General features: G+C 52.6%; 7 protein-coding genes and 1 non-coding gene across 8 annotated transcripts; 7 read left to right on the forward strand and 1 right to left on the reverse strand.

Moving 5' to 3' along the window:
* Window positions 1-233: 233 nt before the first annotated feature.
* Window positions 234-2,125, forward strand: VTN00DRAFT_4636 (uncharacterized protein; the record flags this gene model as incomplete). Its single annotated transcript, XM_069431080.1, has 2 exons — window positions 234-497; window positions 560-2,125. 2 exons carry the CDS (start codon window positions 234-236, stop codon window positions 2,123-2,125), a joined length of 1,830 nt encoding a protein of 609 aa, XP_069290151.1.
* A 1,422-nt stretch (window positions 2,126-3,547) lies between these two features.
* Window positions 3,548-4,473, forward strand: VTN00DRAFT_4637 (uncharacterized protein; the record flags this gene model as incomplete). Its single annotated transcript, XM_069431081.1, has 3 exons — window positions 3,548-3,793; window positions 3,860-4,158; window positions 4,248-4,473. The coding sequence occupies 3 exons, from the start codon at window positions 3,548-3,550 to the stop codon at window positions 4,471-4,473; spliced, it is 771 nt and encodes a 256-aa protein (XP_069290152.1).
* A 339-nt stretch (window positions 4,474-4,812) lies between these two features.
* VTN00DRAFT_4638 (uncharacterized protein) lies at window positions 4,813-5,043 on the forward strand (the record flags this gene model as incomplete). The annotated part of the gene is made up of 1 exon (XM_069431082.1): window positions 4,813-5,043. One exon carries the CDS (start codon window positions 4,813-4,815, stop codon window positions 5,041-5,043), a length of 231 nt encoding a protein of 76 aa, XP_069290153.1.
* A 587-nt stretch (window positions 5,044-5,630) lies between these two features.
* VTN00DRAFT_4639 (uncharacterized protein) lies at window positions 5,631-8,638 on the forward strand (the record flags this gene model as incomplete). The annotated part of the gene is made up of 11 exons (XM_069431083.1): window positions 5,631-6,070; window positions 6,140-6,249; window positions 6,322-6,356; window positions 6,404-6,648; window positions 6,710-6,742; window positions 6,789-6,875; window positions 6,937-7,346; window positions 7,423-7,534; window positions 7,666-7,799; window positions 8,067-8,139; window positions 8,569-8,638. 11 exons carry the CDS (start codon window positions 5,631-5,633, stop codon window positions 8,636-8,638), a joined length of 1,749 nt encoding a protein of 582 aa, XP_069290154.1.
* Window positions 8,639-9,448: 810 nt separating this feature from the next.
* On the reverse strand, window positions 9,449-9,544 carry VTN00DRAFT_t76. The gene has a single exon. It is a non-coding gene; the product is annotated as a tRNA-Arg (tRNA).
* Window positions 9,545-12,692: 3,148 nt separating this feature from the next.
* Window positions 12,693-13,067, forward strand: VTN00DRAFT_4640 (uncharacterized protein; the record flags this gene model as incomplete). Its single annotated transcript, XM_069431085.1, has 1 exon — window positions 12,693-13,067. One exon carries the CDS (start codon window positions 12,693-12,695, stop codon window positions 13,065-13,067), a length of 375 nt encoding a protein of 124 aa, XP_069290155.1.
* A 1,405-nt stretch (window positions 13,068-14,472) lies between these two features.
* VTN00DRAFT_4641 (uncharacterized protein) lies at window positions 14,473-16,709 on the forward strand (the record flags this gene model as incomplete). Its single annotated transcript, XM_069431086.1, has 3 exons — window positions 14,473-14,722; window positions 14,816-16,635; window positions 16,692-16,709. The coding sequence occupies 3 exons, from the start codon at window positions 14,473-14,475 to the stop codon at window positions 16,707-16,709; spliced, it is 2,088 nt and encodes a 695-aa protein (XP_069290156.1).
* Window positions 16,710-17,698: 989 nt separating this feature from the next.
* VTN00DRAFT_4642 (uncharacterized protein) lies at window positions 17,699-18,655 on the forward strand (the record flags this gene model as incomplete). Its single annotated transcript, XM_069431087.1, has 3 exons — window positions 17,699-17,815; window positions 17,920-18,183; window positions 18,311-18,655. 3 exons carry the CDS (start codon window positions 17,699-17,701, stop codon window positions 18,653-18,655), a joined length of 726 nt encoding a protein of 241 aa, XP_069290157.1.
* Window positions 18,656-19,240: the final 585 nt, after the last annotated feature.

A 19,240-nucleotide genomic window follows, 5' to 3' on the forward strand; every position in this document is an offset into this window, starting at 1 on the left:
TTTCATCTCCCACCTAGCGACGAGCCTGCGACTCTCCGGACGCAGGAGAACTGGTGGAATTCTTACGTTGTTTTGGACTATCCGGTTACTATTGTTCTGTTTGGATACCTAAGGCGCGTCGTCGGCCGCGGTTGGCCTGGCCCTTTTCCACTTTCAACCCCGCGCTGGGTCTGCTCCTGGACGCGACTCCTCTTGTGATACAGTGTGATACGCTACGGCAGTCGTAAGACAACATGTTCTACTCCGAGACCCTCCTCTCGAAGACAGGGCCTCTGGCCCGCGTCTGGCTCTCCGCCAACCTTGAGCGCAAGCTCTCCAAGTCGCACATCCTCCAGTCCAACATCGAGAGCAGTGTCAATGCCATTGTCGACCAGGGACAGGCGCCTATGGCGCTGCGATTGAGCGGTCAGCTCCTTCTGGGTGTCGTCCGTATCTACAGCAGAAAGGCGCGCTACCTCCTTGACGACTGCAACGAGGCACTGATGAAGATCAAGATGGTATGCACCAATTCGTTTCCCTGATCGCTGTCTGTCGTATCATGGCTGACGTTTCTTCTCAGGCCTTCCGTTTGACCAACAACAATGATCTTCCAAGCACCGTTGCCATGCCCCCCGGTGGTATCACGTTGCCGGATGTTCTGACCGAATCAGATCTGTTCATGAACCTCGACACCTCTCTGCTCCTGCCTCAACCGCTTAACCTGGAGCCAGAGGGCAAGAGACCCGAGTCTTCCATGGATTTCATGAGCCAACTTCTCCCTGGCAGCAGCACCCAACGCTACGCATCCCAGGAACCTGCCCGCCTTGAAGACCACACTCTGGTCGATCTCGACCTTGGCGAAGACGACACTCCTCTGGGTGGCCATGACTTCAGCATTGAAGTCGGACGAGACGCCCCTGCCCCGCGTCCTGTCGGGGAGGATCTCTTCAGTGAGGATGGTAAATTCAACGATGTCGACCTCCCGCTGGACCTCGGAGAGGATGATGCCCCTCTGGAAAAGATGGACCTTGGAGAGGATGGTCCTCATGACAATCTGGACAACTTCCTTCAGCAGCAGGATGAAATGGATGTCAGCCGTGATGGTGAACAGGCCCGTGCTTCGGAGGAGCCTGCCCGGTCTGAGCGAGACGGTAGCCCCCTGAGCGAGGTGCGTGACGACGTCATCGAGGATGGTGATAAAACGATGAAGCTCGATGAAACGGTGACGGCGCAGGAGGAGCAAGAGGAACAGGAGGAACAGGAGGACGTGGCCGCTCAGCAAAACCAGCGTGTTAAGCGTCGCAAGCTCATTGAGGCGGACAAAGACACGGTTCTTCACAACCACGAGATCAAGCAGCAGCAAGCAGACCGTTCCAGGATCCTGAAGCCCGTGTCGTTCCTTCCCCGCGACCCGATCCTGCTTACCCTGATGGACATGCAGAGGAATGGTGACTTTGTGTCGAACGTTATGGGAGAGGGCAGAAGCCGCGGCTGGGCTCCAGAGCTGCGGGGTATGCTGTCGATAGACGCTGTGAGGAAGTCTGGGGAACTCAAGAGGAAGCGTGACAGTGGAATTTCGGACATGGACATCGAAGCCGCAAACGTGCCCGCCTTGGAGCTGGGCGAGGAAGAAGGCTTCATCCCTGTTGATGAGGGCGTTGGCATGGACACGACACTCAACGCGAGATCCGAGATAGAGTTTCCGGGCGACGACGAGGAGGATCGTGCTCGTAGTCCTCATCAGAGTGACGATGAGGGCATGGGCCAGCCGCTGGATGACATCGATGACACCCTTGTCCACCCTGCCGAAAGTGGTCCTGTCTCTGCTGGCACGAAGCATGCCGTCCACATTCTCAGGGAGCGATTTGGCGGTGATGCAGCTGCCGAGAACCCGTCGCAGCAGAAGAAAGCCAGTGTGCTGTTCCAGGATCTTTTGCCGGAGAGGGAGACGAGCAAGGCAGATGCAACCAAGATGTTCTTCGAAGTGCTCGTTTTGGCTACAAAGGACGCCGTCAAGGTCGAGCAGAACACCGACACCATCGGAGCCCCCCTCAGAATACGCGGTAAGCGTGCTCTCTGGGGCTCATGGGCTGAGACGCAGGCCGAGGGCGAGATCGCCAACCAGCCCACCCAGGTTACCGTATAGGAAAATCCGATTTGGCTTATGAAAGGTTCATTCTGTTGTCATTTTGTTGACGCTCTGTTCATGTACAGTTTTGTATGTTCTTTTTCTGAGACCGGTTGGCTCTAGCGGGACTTGGAGGTTTTGTTTTAAAAGGCCTTTTCTGCTTCTTGATGGATACGACGCATCGATTTGTTGAGCTATCCATGGATTTTATGGTGTTGAACGTTGCCAAACTGGAATCGGCGATTTGGGCTATTCATTTCTGGGCTGTTTTTTTTTCAGGTCCGTCTAAATTTAGGGCACCTTAAGTGCACTTTAGCTGTAGAAATCCAATTAATCAATCGTGAAAAAAATTCCATGTGTCTTGCAATTCCCCCATACATTGTCCTGTAAGCGTATATAAGAACTCGAAGCCATGAGCCGACGATTGAAACCAAACTGCAGCAGCCGCATGAATGTAGCATGTTTAAGGCCCCGTGCATACTGTGCAATTCCTTGCCTGATGCCCTCGAGTCTCGGCCGTTTCAGCCTCGACAGCAGAAACTGAAGTGGCGGCTTAACACGCGCCCTGCAACAGCTCCTGTCTGAACAGAAAAGCGTTTCGTCTCAGCTTCACCCCGCACATCGATCTCCAAGCGCTCTGACTGGGCTGCCCGCCTCCGCCCCTTTCATGCGATGCAATCACATACAGAACAATGGCGCCACCTTCGCGCTCCTGCCCTTGCGCCGTCCGGGAACCTGCCACCAACTTTGTAGCTTATGATGTGTTTGAGGATTCCCCCCTTGACGTGAATAATGATTCGTTCTTGATGATCGTCTTGGCGTGAAGCGCTATGTGCACGCGTCTTTGTGTGGCTGATTGATTATCCCTTCCGTTAATTGATTGATCGATTGAGGTACCTGTAGGAGATGTTCTCCGTACTTGCGTCTTGTCTTGCATGCATGTACAGTACTTAACTATGGCATCGTCAACCGAGCAGTGTCTCGGTTGGATTCTTTTTCCCTTTCTTTTCCTCCCTCCCTCTCTCTTTTACGCCTGGTGCTGTATGAATGGTTCTTTCTCTTCCCTTTTCCTTCTCTTCTCTCCTCTTGTCTGTTAGGTACCTGCCTTCTGCCTATTGTTGATAACCCATTGATACCTATTGATACCCCCCTTTGTTATCATACTATCCTTTGTCACTCCCTTACGTTGACGTTGACTTTCTTCGTCTCAGCGCTGGTCGTGTACTATTCTTCTCTACAATTTGATTCGATTCTGTTCGCTCCCTTTGAAAACATAGACGCAGGCCAGTCAGTCATACCGGTCACTATACTCGCGTGAAAGAACCATCGAAACCAAAAGAGGAAGCACGAATCATCAGCCCTAGAGGCTGGAGGTGGACGAACAAAGAGAACATCCAGAAAACACACGATATACCTCTAATTCAGTAAACAACAAGCAACATGGACCAAACAATCTACCGCCTCAAGACCCACTGGTCAGCCACCCGTCAGAGACTCGAGGACAATAACCAGAACGGGACGTCGCGCTGGCTGCTGCGCAAGACGGCAATCCGCTTCGTCACAGCGCACCTGGCGCTGATCGGGTTCGCGCTCTTCGCGGCCGCGATCAGACCCTGGGAGGAGAATTTCGTGCATACGAAGGGCCCCACGAAGGGAGATTGGCAGGATGGGGTGCCGATTGCGCCGGTATGGTTTTCCCTTTTCCATGTCTTCGATGTGTATACATAGAACTGACATAAAGAAAAATACCAGCTCGCCCTCTCCTTCATCTACAACATCTTCCACACGATCTACGTCCTCTGGCGCGCGAAACCCGTTCACGCCCTCGTCAACGGTATCGTTGACTTCCTTGTCTGGGCGGTCCTCATCCCTGGAATCGTCTTCGCGGCCTGGGGCGGCGCGTTCCATCTGTGGCGGCAGCCCGTGATCGAACCCGGCGGCGAGGTGCTCTGTGACATTGCGCAGAACGTGTTCAGCAGGGAGTGTTATCCGGAGCTGTACCGGATCGGGGAGTTGGAGCTGGGAGGGATCGTGTTTGGGATTTTTGTTTGGTGGGTTCCATCTTTCCATGTTTAATCTCTTGGTCTGTGGTGGCACACAGTCTATTATATGGATTGATCTGACATCTCACGCCAACCAGGACCATGACCACCTTCCTCTTCGTGCACGGCTGCACCGAGGCGAGCAGGCTCCGCCGGTACGGTCCCGCCGCGAACGACAGGACGGGATTCTACGACCTCGAGCGCAGCAGGGCGCGCACGTGGGACAGCTACTCACGTCGACACCGCAGGCAGACCACGAAGGATTCGATCTCGCGGCCGCAGATGGCGCGGATGCCGCCGATGGGGATGCCGCGGTACCGGTGAGGTAAGACTTGCTTGCTGTGGGTTATTTTGGATGAAGTTGAAAGGAAGGTCATCTTTTTTTCTCCTTTGAAGAAGGAAAAAGGCAACCCCCAGAGTGGTGCGCAGGCTTCCCATGTAGAAGGGTAGGCTGTTTGATGAGATACCGGTTCTTGGATTTGATAGTGCGTACAGTACATAGTGCTGCTTGGATCTTTTTGCAGAGACCTATCGAAGATATCCCTTGACGTTATTGATGGAGTGTGTCATTTGTCCATTATCGACTGTCTCCAGATCTCAACTCGGGTACTTTTGGTCAGAGAAACGTGCAATGACATGTCATAAACTTGGTCTAGAACCCCTATGCATGTAAACGGAGAATACAACGGAGAGCGCATGCATCTCGGGCAGGCTTCTGCTCGGCTCGGGAACGTGACTCCAACGGCATCCGCCCCGGACAGCTTCGCCCTGAGCATCTCTGCCATCTTCCTGCACACTGTTTATCAGGTTATCTACCTCGCCAGCATCCACGGATGGACTCCGTCAGCGCGGCTTGGCACGACCGGCGCGGCGCGCCTAGTCGATCTCCCATGATCTCCCATGAGCTTCGCCTGCCGAAATCCCGGCGTCTTCCCCATCTCTCCCCGCACTCGTTGACCCTATTCTGACTAATGGACGACCTTCGACGCGCGTTCATTCGCGCGGGCGGTTGAGGGGCGGCGCTCATGGCTCCAGTCTAGTTCTTCTTCTAACTAACTCCGTTCTCCGGCCCTTGTTGCGGGACTTCCTTGCCTGAACGTTCGTATTCGCCCCCCGACTATTGCGGTCTCCCCTTAGCCAAATGCGTGGAGTAGCTTGGGACAGATAGAAAGCTCCATATCATCAGCCCAGGTTGTCCATGGATCGATCTCGTCTGCGCCGTTTCCTCGAGGTTCGTGGCTAGGTCGGAGAACTGGTTCGCGACTTTCCTTGCTCGCAGCTAGACTCGCGGACCGACCAGCTGGTGGTCTCTCCGCAGATATTGTCCGACAGAGCTCCCGCGACGGTGACTGGTTGCGCGCCAACATCGCAAGTCCCGGCCTTACTCTCCGGTTTTGTCTTTGCTCCATGTTTGCCTGAGAGGATAAATCTTTTACCTCACACCGCCGGAACTGCACTTCTGACGGTTTACCGGTTGCCCCATGACCGCGACGACGACGACGACGACAACGACGGACTCCAGCCCTGAGAACCAGAGCGTCATGGATCCAGAGAAGAGCCCGAGGAGCCACGGGGGAAGCGAAGACACCGAAGACACGCGGAACAGCGATGTCGAAAGGACGTTCGAACCGCTCAATTGCGCAAACGGCAACGACAGGAGCAGGGAGCTCAGCGTCCAGCGAACGCATTCACGCACAGAGAGGTCCCTCGAGCGCAGCTGGTCCATCAACGACGGGTACAGCTTTCACGGCGCAGAGGAGGCCGAAAGGGAAGATGAGGAGGCTGCTAAAGATGTTTCGCCTGCCCCCGAAGACGAGTTCACGGTCGGCTGGGAGGAGAACGATCCGATGAATCCACGCAATCTGAGCACGGCGAGGCGGTGGTTTATCGTCACCATCACTTCCATGGGGTCTATCTGCGTGTGAGTATATTGTTATCTCAAAACTTTAGGGAGCGCACTGTCATGCCGTTCAAGTACTGATCATATCAGCACCTGCACTTCGTCGATGTATACGATGACCTATGGCCAATTGACCGAAGAATTCCATTGCTCTCGGCTGGTCGCCACTCTGGGACTGTCGTTCTTCATCTTCGGGCTTGGTGGGTGTTCCGAATAGCTTTGCATGTAATTTGAATGGCGGCTAGATTGCTGACTGAGACTTGGATGTCCAGGAGTCGGGCCGTTGTTTCTGGGACCGTTATCCGAGGTTCGTGTCACATTCCTGACCCTTCTGGGCAAATCTGACATATACAGTTCTATGGCCGGAGAATTATCTACATCGTGTCCTTCTCGTTTTTCCTGATATGGCTCATCCCGTGTGCGGTGGCACAGAATATTCAGACCATGATAGTCGCCCGTTTCTTCAATGGCCTTTCAGGGAGTGCTTTCCTGAGCGTTGCAGGCGGTACAGTGGGGGACTTGTTCGCCCGCCACGAGCTGGCAGCCCCGATGATGTTCTACACTGCAAGCCCTTTCGTGGGCCCTGAGCTAGGCCCTCTGTAAGTTTATTCAGAGAGTCCTGCCCGGGTTGCGATTTACATTTACTAACTACGTTTTCAGCCTCGGCGGATTCATAAATGAATTTACTACATGGTATGTCTTCAGTCCCACGAGAACCGTGCAACAGCTGACGTTCTAGGCGCTGGACTTTCTACTTGCTCCTGATTTGGACTGGCGCGATCTTGGTATCCATCGTTCTATTCGTTCCAGAGACCTACCATCCTGTGTAAGTTGATATCGCCAATCTGTTCATGGATATCTGCCTTCCTTAGCTCACGTCTTGTCAGACTGTTGAGACGCAAGGCAGCGAAGCTCCGCAAAGAGACGGGAGACGACCGATGGATAGCGCCAATAGAGAAGCTGAACCGCTCGGTCCTGCAGACCGTCCTACGTTCGATATACAGGCCAATGCTCCTTCTGACCCTCGAGCCCATGTGTCTGAACCTCTGCGTCTTCTCAGCTATCCTGCTGGGGATTCTGTATCTCTTTTTCGGTGCCTTTCAACTGGTCTTTTCCAACGTATTCGGTTTCAATCTCTGGCAGGTCGGCCTGTCTTTCATCGGGATCTTTGTTGGCATGATCGCTGCGATCCTGACCGATCCCTTGTGGCGGAAGAACTACGCCCGTCTCGAGCGAAAGCACATACAGGCTGTGGGTGAGAAAGGCGAATTCGAGCCGGAATGGCGTCTCCCTCCAGGTACGTGGCCATGCGTCGTTTCGTAGAGCATCGGTGTCACCGGTTCCTCGCAGTCTCTAATGCATGTTGACAATAGCAATTGCCGGCGCGCCTTTTGTAACAGTGGGTATATTCATCTTTGCCTGGACGATCTATCCAACTGCGCACTGGATTGGGCCCATCATTGGAAGCGCACTATTTGGAGCAGGGTACGTTCCACCTCAACTAGTGTCCGGCAGATTTGGTCCATCGTGCTTTATACACCAGCGCGAGGAAATATCGAAGGTGTTGCACAGTTGCGTAGGATCTTGACTAACCTTGGAACGTTACACCCGCACAGGACGATCCTTGTGTACTCAGGCATCTTTACTTTCCTTGTCGACGCATACCCGACGTATGCTGCCAGTGCTTTGGCGGCCAACAGCTTCGCGCGGTCGAGCTTTGGAGCGATATTCCCGCTCTTTGGGATTCAAAGTGAGTCATATATACTGTCTTCATCGTTGTCGCTGTGTTGTCCAAAGTACCCACGCACGTCACTCTTTCGATTTTAAGCTGCAGCTTTGCCAGGTCACCGCACAGTTCTGGTTTAGCGTGCGGCCCCTGGCATACCTGCGTAGCTACATGACATCCTTGTCTTTGCACCCTGACCTCATGAAGCACAACGTCCCTTTGAAGACTTCTCTTCCAAAAATTTCTTCTGGTCATGAGTGAACATCTTGCTAACCATTCGGCCGTGTGCAGTGTACAACCGGCTTGGATACCACTGGGCATCGTCGCTCCTAGCTTTCCTGACTGTTCTGATGGCACCGTTCCCGTAAGTTCTTAGTCACGCTTTGTCATTGCCTTCCCTTCCCTCCGCCCTCCTTGTTTCGCGCTCGATTATCCAGATCTCACAAATGCGATCTCTGCGCCACAAGGCAGGGTATGTAAAGCTTGTTTCACACCTTGTTCTCTTGGCAAGAGCTTGCCGGGGTTGTGAGATCGAGGGCCGTCGCACGATATATGCACGTATCCTACCTCATACCACAAAGATATATCCCTCTTTATCATGCCACTTCGTCCTCAATGCACTGTTACTCTTGCACCTGTCGCGGCCGCAAGCTGGCGACTGCAGTGTCCCTCAAAAATATCACATTTAATTTGTGTCGTCATCCTCGCTGCCACCACGTCAACCCCCTTTCACAAAAGTTCTAGTCGAAATGCTGTGGAAAAGAAACCAACTAATTGCCCTCCTATCTTACAGGTACATCTTCTTTAAGTACGGCAAACGGATACGCAAGAAGAGTCGGTTCGCTTCTGGTGGACATACTTGAGCAAAGAGACAGCGGTTTCATGATATGAGATTCTACAGTACATGCCATCCATTCAATGTATAATATGCAATAACCATTTGGGCTCCATTGCCTTGCTATGCATACCGTTGTCTTCTGGGGAGATATTGACGTACATATAATCGTTAGGCCAGCTAGCTAGTCAGCTAGTTGCCTCGATTTATTCTGCGACTGCATATGCCATATCATTATATGTCCGTGCATGCAAGTTACATATCCTTATGTTCGAAGAAGTAGATCAAAAGTTACCATGTCATATCATGTCATGTCATGTCTAATAGTTATATAGATTGTTGTCGAGATACAATAAGATAGAACTCGCTGGTCAACTCACTCCTCCGCCCACTCAGCTACTAACTGACTGGCGTGTGGCAATATCGGGCAATGTCAACTGGGTGTGCCTGCGTGAAGTGAGCTAGAGGGTGATGCTGCTTTGTCTTTGTCATCTGTTGCGCGACGGAGGGGTGAATCCAGGCTGTCGCACACATTACATACAGTATATGTTTACCCTGCAGGGCTTCATACTATATAATATAATATATGAACAGTGTGATAGGGAGATAAAAGATGAAAGGGCAGGAACCAAAAACATCAGATAAAAGGGTACTTACTGTACATACATACATACAAACATGGGAAAGGTTACATTTTCCGGGTGCTCTTCCCCCTCTTAGAATGTTAATAATTTCAAACGGGCAGCCAGAGAAGCGCCTATGAGTATGGGCGTTACTCATAGGCGTAATGGTAACATGGTAACATGCTACATAAGAACAGGGAGAAAACAAAAAAGAACACCTCCAGCGGGAGTCGAACCCGCAACCTTCAGATCAATTTAATGATTAATTACATAATAGAAGTCTGACGCGCTAACCATTGCGCCATGGAGGCTGCTCTGCATGTTGAGCGCAAAGATATTTTCCTATATAAGAAAAAGAAGCCTGCCCCATTGTGTGAATTCAATTTTTACCGCTCCCAGCCCTGTCACTAATGGACGGAGTTTGTTTCGCCTAACCTTGGACGGGAATGGCGTTAGTTAGTTCCAAGTCCTTAAGCGGCAGGCGGTGGCTCGTCTTGGTATCACAATGTCACTTCATAAGATCCATGAATTTGAAGGGTCTCGAAGCATGGTACATAAGCAAGCGAAATGTAAATTTGTCTTTTTCTTTTCCTCTACAACTGTTTCCGAGATAATGTCCCTTCTCCACATCCAACACAAAGGTGCTGACTGACAAACAGGAAAGACAAAATTTGTGCCTGACAGGAAGAATATGAGAGAAAAAGCGAAACGATCATGTACAGTAGGACTCGATTAGACAGGTTTGAATTGGTTTTTTTTCCTTTATCCGGCCTTTTCTTCATCTCCTCAAAGGAAGGCGACAAACCGATACGACGACTTCCCGACAATATATCGCACCTTGCATGGTCTGTTTCATTCATTCGAATCAGCAGGCCATGTTAGTTTCATTTCCACACAGTTTTAGTACTGTAGTTCAAGTCAAGCTGGGGATCGACATACAGTACATGCATCTAATACTATGTATGATCTATCTGATCTGACCTGCTCTAATCTAATGCAATTAATGTAACCAATCTGAAATCTCCTAGCGTCTGACGGAGTAAGCTGCCACACCGCACCGCACTGTGTACTGTAGGTGCATAATAAGTGTGGGTTCCTCTTCTTTCTTTTGCTATATTTTCCCCCTCCACGAAATACTGTAACGTATAGTGTACTATACCGCCATCGTATTATTGTAGCTCAGCCACCTAGCCACTAGAGAGCTTCTAGAATACGGTAGAAGTGGATCAGATAGAGCGGTGAAGCCAACATCCAGACCCCAGAGAATGTCGTCAAACTAAAAAGTATGGAGTCATTGGAGTACCTGGTACTACCGACCTAGGTAGTAAGTACCAGGTCGGTGGCAGGTACTAAACTTCCAGGGCTGACCTGCCGGGCTCCGGACCCAGTGTACTAGTAAAAGCACGAGCTCCTGCATCCAAGTTCTTCATGACGTAGGACTTGACGTATGCATGTTTATATAAGCTCTGTCTCCGTATAACTACGGAGTAAGTCTTCTACTAGAAGACATGTAGTTGCGGGAAATAACTAAGCATTAGCAAGCAACTCACTTGTCGTACAGAGCGTTTAATAATCGCTTACCCATCTCTGACAGTCTCTGTCTCAGAAGACGGGGCAGGAGGTCAATTGACTAGTAGTAGGTACCTACTGCGCAGTAGATGAGTGCTTTGTAGAAACCAGTTGGCAATCAGGCCAGGTCAACAGCTCAAGCCTCACTCCAAATTTCGGTCTGCTAGGCGAATGGAATTAGAATAGGACGCCTTATCCACTTCGCCGTAGGCTCGTAGTTTCCACAAGTTTTGAGTTTTGACTCCGTACTCCACAAACCTCCCACCGCCAAAGCACGGAGTAAATACGGGGAAAGTACGGAGTTTACGGTAACTTAAGTTAGTTACAGTACTAAGCTTAGTCAGCATATCTGTCAAACGACGGCTGCAATTTACAGTTTTGACGGCACAGCCATCCTGCCAAGAAGAAGAAGCATGGCGAAGATTCGACGAAGTAGGCCTGAGCACCCTGAACCTTGAAGTTCGGTTAGGACTATAGGTTCGCTTGCCGCTGCTCTCTTTGTTCTGATGTTGGTATTGTAAGCAGAACGTTCGACGGCCGGATACTCGGAATCAACCGGATTGCCTCAGAGACATCCCGGACTCTTCCGGACCTCACCAGGAGAGGGAAGGCGCTTATTGGTCCATACAGGGAAATTGGTAGCCCAACCTGGCAGGACGGGCTGAGCCCTGGACTTTGGAAGGTTTGAAACGGTTCGAGGGTCCTGAGAAAAAGAAACTGAATTTGACAGGGGATAGGTGCGATCAGCTCAGCTGCGGGGTTCGAGGGCGAGGATCGTAATTATGACGCTGATGACGAAGTGATGGAGTCCCAAGTCCAATTTTGGACCCTGCGCGTCGCATACGCGAGGCTCACTGAGGCATTCACATAGTTTTAGACAACCCAACCAGATCACCGCGTAGGTCGGATGTTTAAAAGGGATGCAGCAAGCATAAAAAGGAATCTGAGAGCAAGATATGTACGGGGTAGCTATATGCCTCTACCCGTCCATGCAAACCCCTCGATGCATGATGCAAACCCCTCCTGCCAGCCAAGGAGGCGACGGACGCAGGTCATGGCAGCGGCACGTGTTGGGCGATATGATATAATACGATGTGTGGCCTGGGCCAGCCCAGCCCAGCTCGTATCGGGCGTGTCCTGTGCTGCACAAGTCGTAGTATCTGCTCAATTTCATGCCGAACCGAGACATCCAGCTGCAGGACTGGATATTTTTGCTATACGAGTTACCTGGAAGCGTCTGCAGTTGTAGGATAGTACAGCCAGCGCAGCAGATGGGGCGGATGGGCAGATCTGTTGTTATGCATGTGTTGGTAGCCCCTGCGGGCGGCAGGGATGACATATTAAACTTGTCCAACGGAGCTCGCTGCACGGGAGTCATGCGTGACCCTATGCAGGATATGCCATAGGGCGCATCGATGTCTGATCTCTGAAGAGGTGCTGATGGCTGGCTCAAGCCCAGTCAATATCGCAATCAGCTCAGGGACGATTGTCATCATCCATCAACTGATTGAGTATAACACGGGGCGCAAATGTATGCGGCTCCGGTCGCGAAGCCTGCAGATGGCTTACCGAGGTAGTAGCAAGCACCGCTCGGGAAAGAACGGTTCATATTTACTCTCAGTGGAATAGGTGATCTGATCATCAGCGGTTAAAATAATATCGGTTCAGAACAGGAAGACATATGAAGTATCTCATGCCAGCCGAGCGCCTCCGACCCCGGGCTGGTACCGGGGGTAGACGGGCCGACAGCATGGCGGGAAGCCCTTCTGACAAAGCTTTCCCCGCATGCTGACCGGCCTGACTTCATTCTCGCGTGTTGCAGGTCTGGGGGCAACGGTGGCCGTCCCACTTGGAGTTTACTAGCTAGCGACATCGACACAGGGGAGAAACATGCGAGGCCAGAGTCGGCAGGCGCGCTGCTGTCGCATGTGTGGTGTTGCCGGATCGGGAAGGGCTCAGGGTCCCAAGGACAGGGTACGAGACGGCGGAAGGAGCAGCCTGGAGGACAGGGTACCTGCCCCGAGGCCTGCCTGTGTGGAGCCGGCTGCGCGGCGTGCCCGGCTGCAGCCCGGAGTACGACCGGAGTACGGTCCGTACGGAGGTGAAACCCTTGCACCACGCCTCGGCCGCCGGTGGGGTCGGTATCGTCCTGTCACGGCCCCGTATCGGGCCTGGTCACGTTGCCGTGTGCACCTGATCGAGAAGTTAGAGGGAGTGCAGTGTGCAGGATCAGCTGAAGATCAGAGTGATGACAACGAGAGATGATCCTTCTGGTCGTCGTGTCCGGGGTTGTGTGGGTGCGGTGGTGTTATGTTGGGCGCTGCACAGGTTGCAAGACAACCAACAAACTCGCAACTAGACGTGTCGACGTGCTGCTGTGGGAAAGTTGAAAACTTAGGACGGTGGATAAAACTGGACCTCTGTCGACGCCCCTAACTCGTTCGATTTTAGCCCCATTTCCTAGTATCCTACACAGTACTGCTGAGTACTTGCATCTACAGCCACTTCAATTTAATCCCTCAATAATGACAATTTAACTTTGGGTGTCTGCTCTGCGCGGACAAACACCAGCTGGCCGCCGTTTGCAGCGTATCCCGACAGCCTCCACGGGGCGTCCCAGAACGGAGGCCCTGAGGTCAGGACTACTTACTGACATACTCTGTACATCGTTTCGTACATACTTCAGACGTGCAGTCATCCACTCAGCTCCCGCGGGTCCCGGCCGCCGAGAAGAACAGAGGCGGCGGCGTTGGCCAAGACAGAAAAATTCGGAGGGAAAAAAGCAAAGGGCGGACAAGCAGAACGGCGTCCATCTCTGCCACAAACCACCGCCACCAAGTGTCTCTGCTCTGCCGGCACCGCCCCTTGTCGCGGGCACGCGCCCTCCAGGCCAAATTCTTCCCCGCGTTTCTCGTTGCAGCAGCTCCTCTTCCTCTTGCGTCCTCTCGATTCCTCTCGTTTCCTGCTTCCGCTTCGTTCTCGCCTGCGCATCCCGACCTCGAGGCTCTCCACTTCCAACGCCCTTCCCCGCAGACCGGGTTCTCTCCACTCCTGTCTTCGTCCAACCGCGTCTGTTCCAGTCGCCGCGGCCGATCGCTTCTGCAAGCCTCTATACACTATACACTTTTCCTCCTCCCAGCCTGGCCATTGCGATCTAGTCCAGGGCGCCACCAAGCCTCTCGTTTACCTATCCTCCCTCCATCCTCCTCCAGTCCTCCCCATCCTCCTTTCCCTGGACCTGAGCATTGCGCCTGCGCATCCAGCCTACGGTCACTACGCCCTGTCAAGTTCAATCTAGATCCTTCTCCCGTTGTACAGCAGACCGTTGGGAACGCCGTTGGACTTGCTCGATTGAGTCGCCCCTCGCTGCTCGACTCGACCCTGCCGTGCGACCTGCGGCTTCGATTTCGGACGGCATCCAGAACAGCTAGGGCAGGTTGTGTGAGCGGTCGCCCCTGGAGCTCGACCCAGTGCATCGGTCCCCGTGGTCGCTCGAATCCCTGGAAGGTCTGGAAGAGACGTGGAAACGGTACCACCGGCTGTCTGCAGCGGCGCACGAACCTGGTCTCTCTGGTCGGCAACGGAAATTAAGACGTGCACCCCACCCCCCCCCCCCCCCGAGTAACCGGTTCTACGTGGCCCCGAAGTCACCCTGAAACTCCTATATAACATGGCCGGAAGCGTCAAGGAGGGTTCACCGTCTCCATCGGTGAAGCAGAGCGGCGGTGACCAGGAGTCCGGAGACATGGCGGAGCGCTCTGAACTCCCCGAGACCAAGACCGAGAACAACGCCAACGGGAATGGGGTCGCCCAGAATGTCCAGAAACCTGCTGCGACAAACGCCAAGGATCCCATGAGGCCGCGAAGGAAGAAGGCAAGAAGAGCCTGCTTTGCCTGCCAGCGGGCCCATCTGACATGCGGTATGCGGGCACCTATCTGAACAGAATCCTCACATCGAAACGTCTCATGCTCTGTATGCGATTGTGGCATGGTCGCTGACAAACCGTTGACAGGTGACGAAAGACCATGCCAACGATGTATCAAGCGTGGCCTACAAGACGCATGCCACGATGGCGTCCGGAAAAAGGCTAAATATCTGCATGATGCGCCAGACGGTGCTCTGATGCCCGGGATTGGCGGGAATTTCTACAACAATGCAAATGCTATGCGCAACAATATGCCTCTTACGAGGAACGGTGCGAATGTTTCAAAGACGCGGCAGAATAACAACAATTTCTACAATTCGCAGCAGTCCGGTTCGTATAATGCCTATCAGCAGAACAAGTCTCATGACCAGGTACCGCCCCAGCTTCTTCAGGAGAACACCTTGAACCAGGGCTCGTTCAATACTCAGTCGCCGGTATCCCCGACGTTCAACATGCAGAATTCCGGTTTGGCGCCCTCGGTCGCCCAACAGACACCGAACACGACAACTGCTGGAGGGCCGTCGCAGAACGCGCTTGGGGGCCCCTTCTTCGACCCGAGCGATCCTGCTCTGTTCAATTTTGATCTGGCAAGCATGAATTTCGGAAACCGTTATGGTGCGATGGAGTTTGGCATGCTCGGACATTTGGCCACTGGGGCGGCTGAAACGCCGCCCAGTGACACGGCAACTCAGCGTGGATCGATCGGACGGAGCGGTTCTGTGCAGTTTTCCACGACGCCTGTGACGGGAGCCAGTTTCGCAGAGAGCCCGTCGAATCAGCAGCCGTTCATGTTTGGGGATCCCCTGATGAACGACTGGTCGAACACCTCGGCCCAGGGGCATGTGAACATCGGCGGTATCTACGGCCAGTCCGGTCAGAACAACATGGTTCACGGGCAAATGCCAAAGCAGGAGGTGCCACATGCATTTGCGATTGAAAGCGGCCCGCCGAACTTCACAAGCCCGAGTTCGACGACTAGTCCGCAGATGACGACCGGTTTCGATGACGGCACGGCATCGATGTTCAACCAAAACAAGTCGAATCTCTCTGGTTCTAACGGACAGCGGTCACTGATCTCGACATCCAATCTCAAGCAGCAGATGCAAGGGGGGGTCAAACGGCGCCATCGTAATCCATCTTCGATCTACGAGAGTGTCAAAGAGCCTTACTCGTATACCAACGGCTTCCACAACCTGACTGCGTTCATCCAGCGCCGCTTCTCTCCGCAGAAGACCCTGCAGATTGCCAAGGCTCTAGCCTCGATCCGCCCGTCCTTCATCGCGACCACGAAAACCCTCAACCAGGATGACCTGATCTTCATGGAGAAGTGCTTCCAGCGCACTTTGTGGGAGTACGAAGATTTTATCAATGCCTGCGGCACGCCGACCATCGTCTGTCGGCGTACAGGAGAGGTCGCAGCCGTCGGGAAAGAATTTAGCATCCTCACTGGGTGGAAGAAAGACGTCTTGCTTGGAAAGGAGCCCAACCTGAACGTCAACACTGGTGGATCTACTGGCCCTTCGTTGCGTGGCGGCTTCCCTCCTCGGACTGGGATGCAGGATAACGGATCTCAGGGTCGCTTGCAACCTGTGTTCTTGGCGGAGCTGCTGGATGACGACAGCGTGATTGAGTTCTACGAGGACTTTGCCAAACTCGCGTTTGGTGACTCTCGCGGCAGCGTCATGACGACGTGTAAGCTTCTGAAATACAAGACCAAGGAGGATACGGAGCTCGAAAAGATGGAGGATAGTTCCAACGGCAAGTGGAACGGTCAGATGAGCAAGGGGGGTATCGCAGGTGAGGCTGGGATGAACCAGCTCGGGTTTAAGGACGGGAAGGTCGAATGCAGCTACTGCTGGACGGTCAAAAGAGACGTTTTCGATATCCCGATGCTTATCGTTATGAATGTAAGTTCCCTGCTGTCAAACATTTTCAAAGTTCCTGACTAACGTGGATATAACAGTTCTTACCATGCATTTGATTTCCTGTTGCATCTATCATGAGGGTAGGATTTAAAAAAAAAGGGGATACCATGATGTTTTCCGGAGTTTGTTTGTTTCATACCCTTTCGATGAACAGAATATTGGCTTTGACTTTTAGTCGGTCTTGTACTCTTTTACACACGTACATATTGATTATTCCCGGGCAGACTTCTGTCTTATGCCTTTCTTGTACAGATTTTTGTTATCTTTTTACTTGCATTTTCAGATCTCTTTGTTTCTATATATTCGAGATCTACAGCGCCATGTCCTATTTATTTCACGGGTATGCTATCAGGATTACATCGCGGACCTTTGTTATGAAGAGGTCCTTATTGTCTAAAAGTATTGTGAGGTCTACTGGAGATGATGTTGAATTGGCACTCGAATCGAAGAGAAACAACGATTCGAATTCTTTTGCCAGACGAATGAAATGCGTTGTTTCATTGATACAGCAGTTACGGTTCCACGATGCTTCAGTCGTGCACGGTCGTCTGTCCGCTATCCATTGCGCCCGATATCGATTTGGTTCCTGCACTCGTCAAAGTATTGAAAGAGAAGGAGCTATTGTAGTAGTTGTCCAGGGTGCCGTCCATGTGCTTAGTTCATTGAGTGTATAGGAGATGATCAATGAAGTGTCCTGAGATTTTCTGAAACTCTTGTATTGTTTGAGATGAACCATGGAGCTCTCAGGCCGCAGGGATAGTGATAGATATCAACGATGCGGTCCGTATTAAGCTTACGTGACGTGGGGTCCTCCGACCAATGAGCAGATCGTACCCGCGTTATCGATAGACACGACCTCGCCCGCTTCTGCGGCCTTCCACCCCGCTCGACTCTCCATAGACTCTCCGTGCACGATTCCAGCCCACGTAGCGGAGGGTTTCTCCTGTGTGATTCTATGGTCCTCCGCGTCTGGAGCAGAACATAACCGGAGTAGAGAAAGGTTAACCCTACACCAAGTTCTCTACTCTGCTCTACCCGACTCACGATGCGACCTGACGGACCGCGGGATCCTGTCGCGGGGCCGGAGGGCGGCCCAGAGCCCCCGTTTCCGATCAGGCTGTCCGGGCCGGTCATCAAGGGCTTTGGAAGGGGGAGTAAGGAGGTACGTCTCTGTGTGTTTTGATTGTACATTTTCGTTCTGTCGGATCTCGTGTTTCCTGTGCTTTCACCTTGATGAATATGAGCGCGAGCTGACGCTGCATCCAGCTTGGCATTCCCACCGCCAACATCCCCCCAGACGGCTTGGATGCGTACCCGGACCTGCAGACGGGCGTCTACTACGGCGTGGTCGCGCTGGACCCGGCCCGGTTCGTCTACGACAAGGAAGCGTCGACGGCGCACACCGTAGATGGTGAAGGTGATGCGGACGCGGAGCAGAAGAAGAGGGACACCGCTAAGCCTGCGACGATCCTGCCCGCCGTGCTGAGCATTGGCTATAATCCGTTCTACAAGAATACTGTGCGCTCCGTTGTATGTCCTCCCGTTCTCCTCTCTCCCTGTTCTTCGTCGTGTGAGTTTCACATACGTGGCTTTTTTAGCTGCCACCCTCAGACGAATACATATGCATCTGCTGGACGGTAATCTAACATTCAACCAGGAAATCCACATCCTCCCACCCCTCTCTGCCCCCTCTTCCTCCTCTGTTCCCCCACCGCCAACCACTGACGGAGGTAAACCCCACCTCCCCACGACCTTCCACAAGCTCCCCGACTTCTACTCCACCCGCCTCAACCTGCTCATCCTGGGCTACATCCGGCCCGAGTACGACTACGTGTCGCTGGAGGCCCTCATCGAGGACATTCGCATCGACTGCGATGTCGCGCGGCGGAGTCTGGGCCGGCCGGCGTATGTGGGGTATCTGGATGAGCGTATGGATCGGGACGAGGATGGAGCTGTGCCGGAGAAGGTGAGGGAGGAGAGGGAGTGGCTGAGGGCTTTCTAATAAATAGAAAGTCTCTTTTTAAAAAGCTTTGACTTTGGATTTTGATGAGAGATGATTTACTTTTTTATTCTTTCGTTTTACGCATTTGTGGAGCGACCTGATTGATGGTTTTTGACTTTTGATCTGGGTGTTGATGTTAGATGACTTATCTACATATAGACTTGGAGCGCTGGCTCAAAATTAGTTCGACCATAAATTAGACGATTAGAAGATGAAAAGCAAAAACGCAAATGCATCTTTCTCGATGATAAGAAACCTAGGCAAACAGAACAATCGCGGTAGAAGCTCCCGCGTGGTATAACTATTGAAGTGTTTGCAGAGTATACAGCATCAACGAACACGAAAGATACCAATAGAGAGACACGAAAAACGTTGCATCTTCTGGTATACTGCAGTCTCAGTCCATGGGGAGCTGTCGTGATGGATACAAACCAAACAGTGCAAACCCGCCCTCCGCCCCTCGACGACGTCACCCTTCCCCATCGAGCAACTTGGCAGATCGCGGGGCTCTAGACCTTTACTTCTTTTTTTTCATCCTGTCTCTGCTCTTCTATTTCCTCTCTCTTTCCCTCCTTTGTCCGTATA

This window comes from Thermoascus crustaceus (genome assembly GCF_041956765.1).
Source record: "Thermoascus crustaceus strain CBS 181.67 unplaced genomic scaffold VTN00scaffold_2, whole genome shotgun sequence".
Classification (NCBI taxonomy): Eukaryota; Fungi; Ascomycota; class Eurotiomycetes; order Eurotiales; family Thermoascaceae; genus Thermoascus; species Thermoascus crustaceus.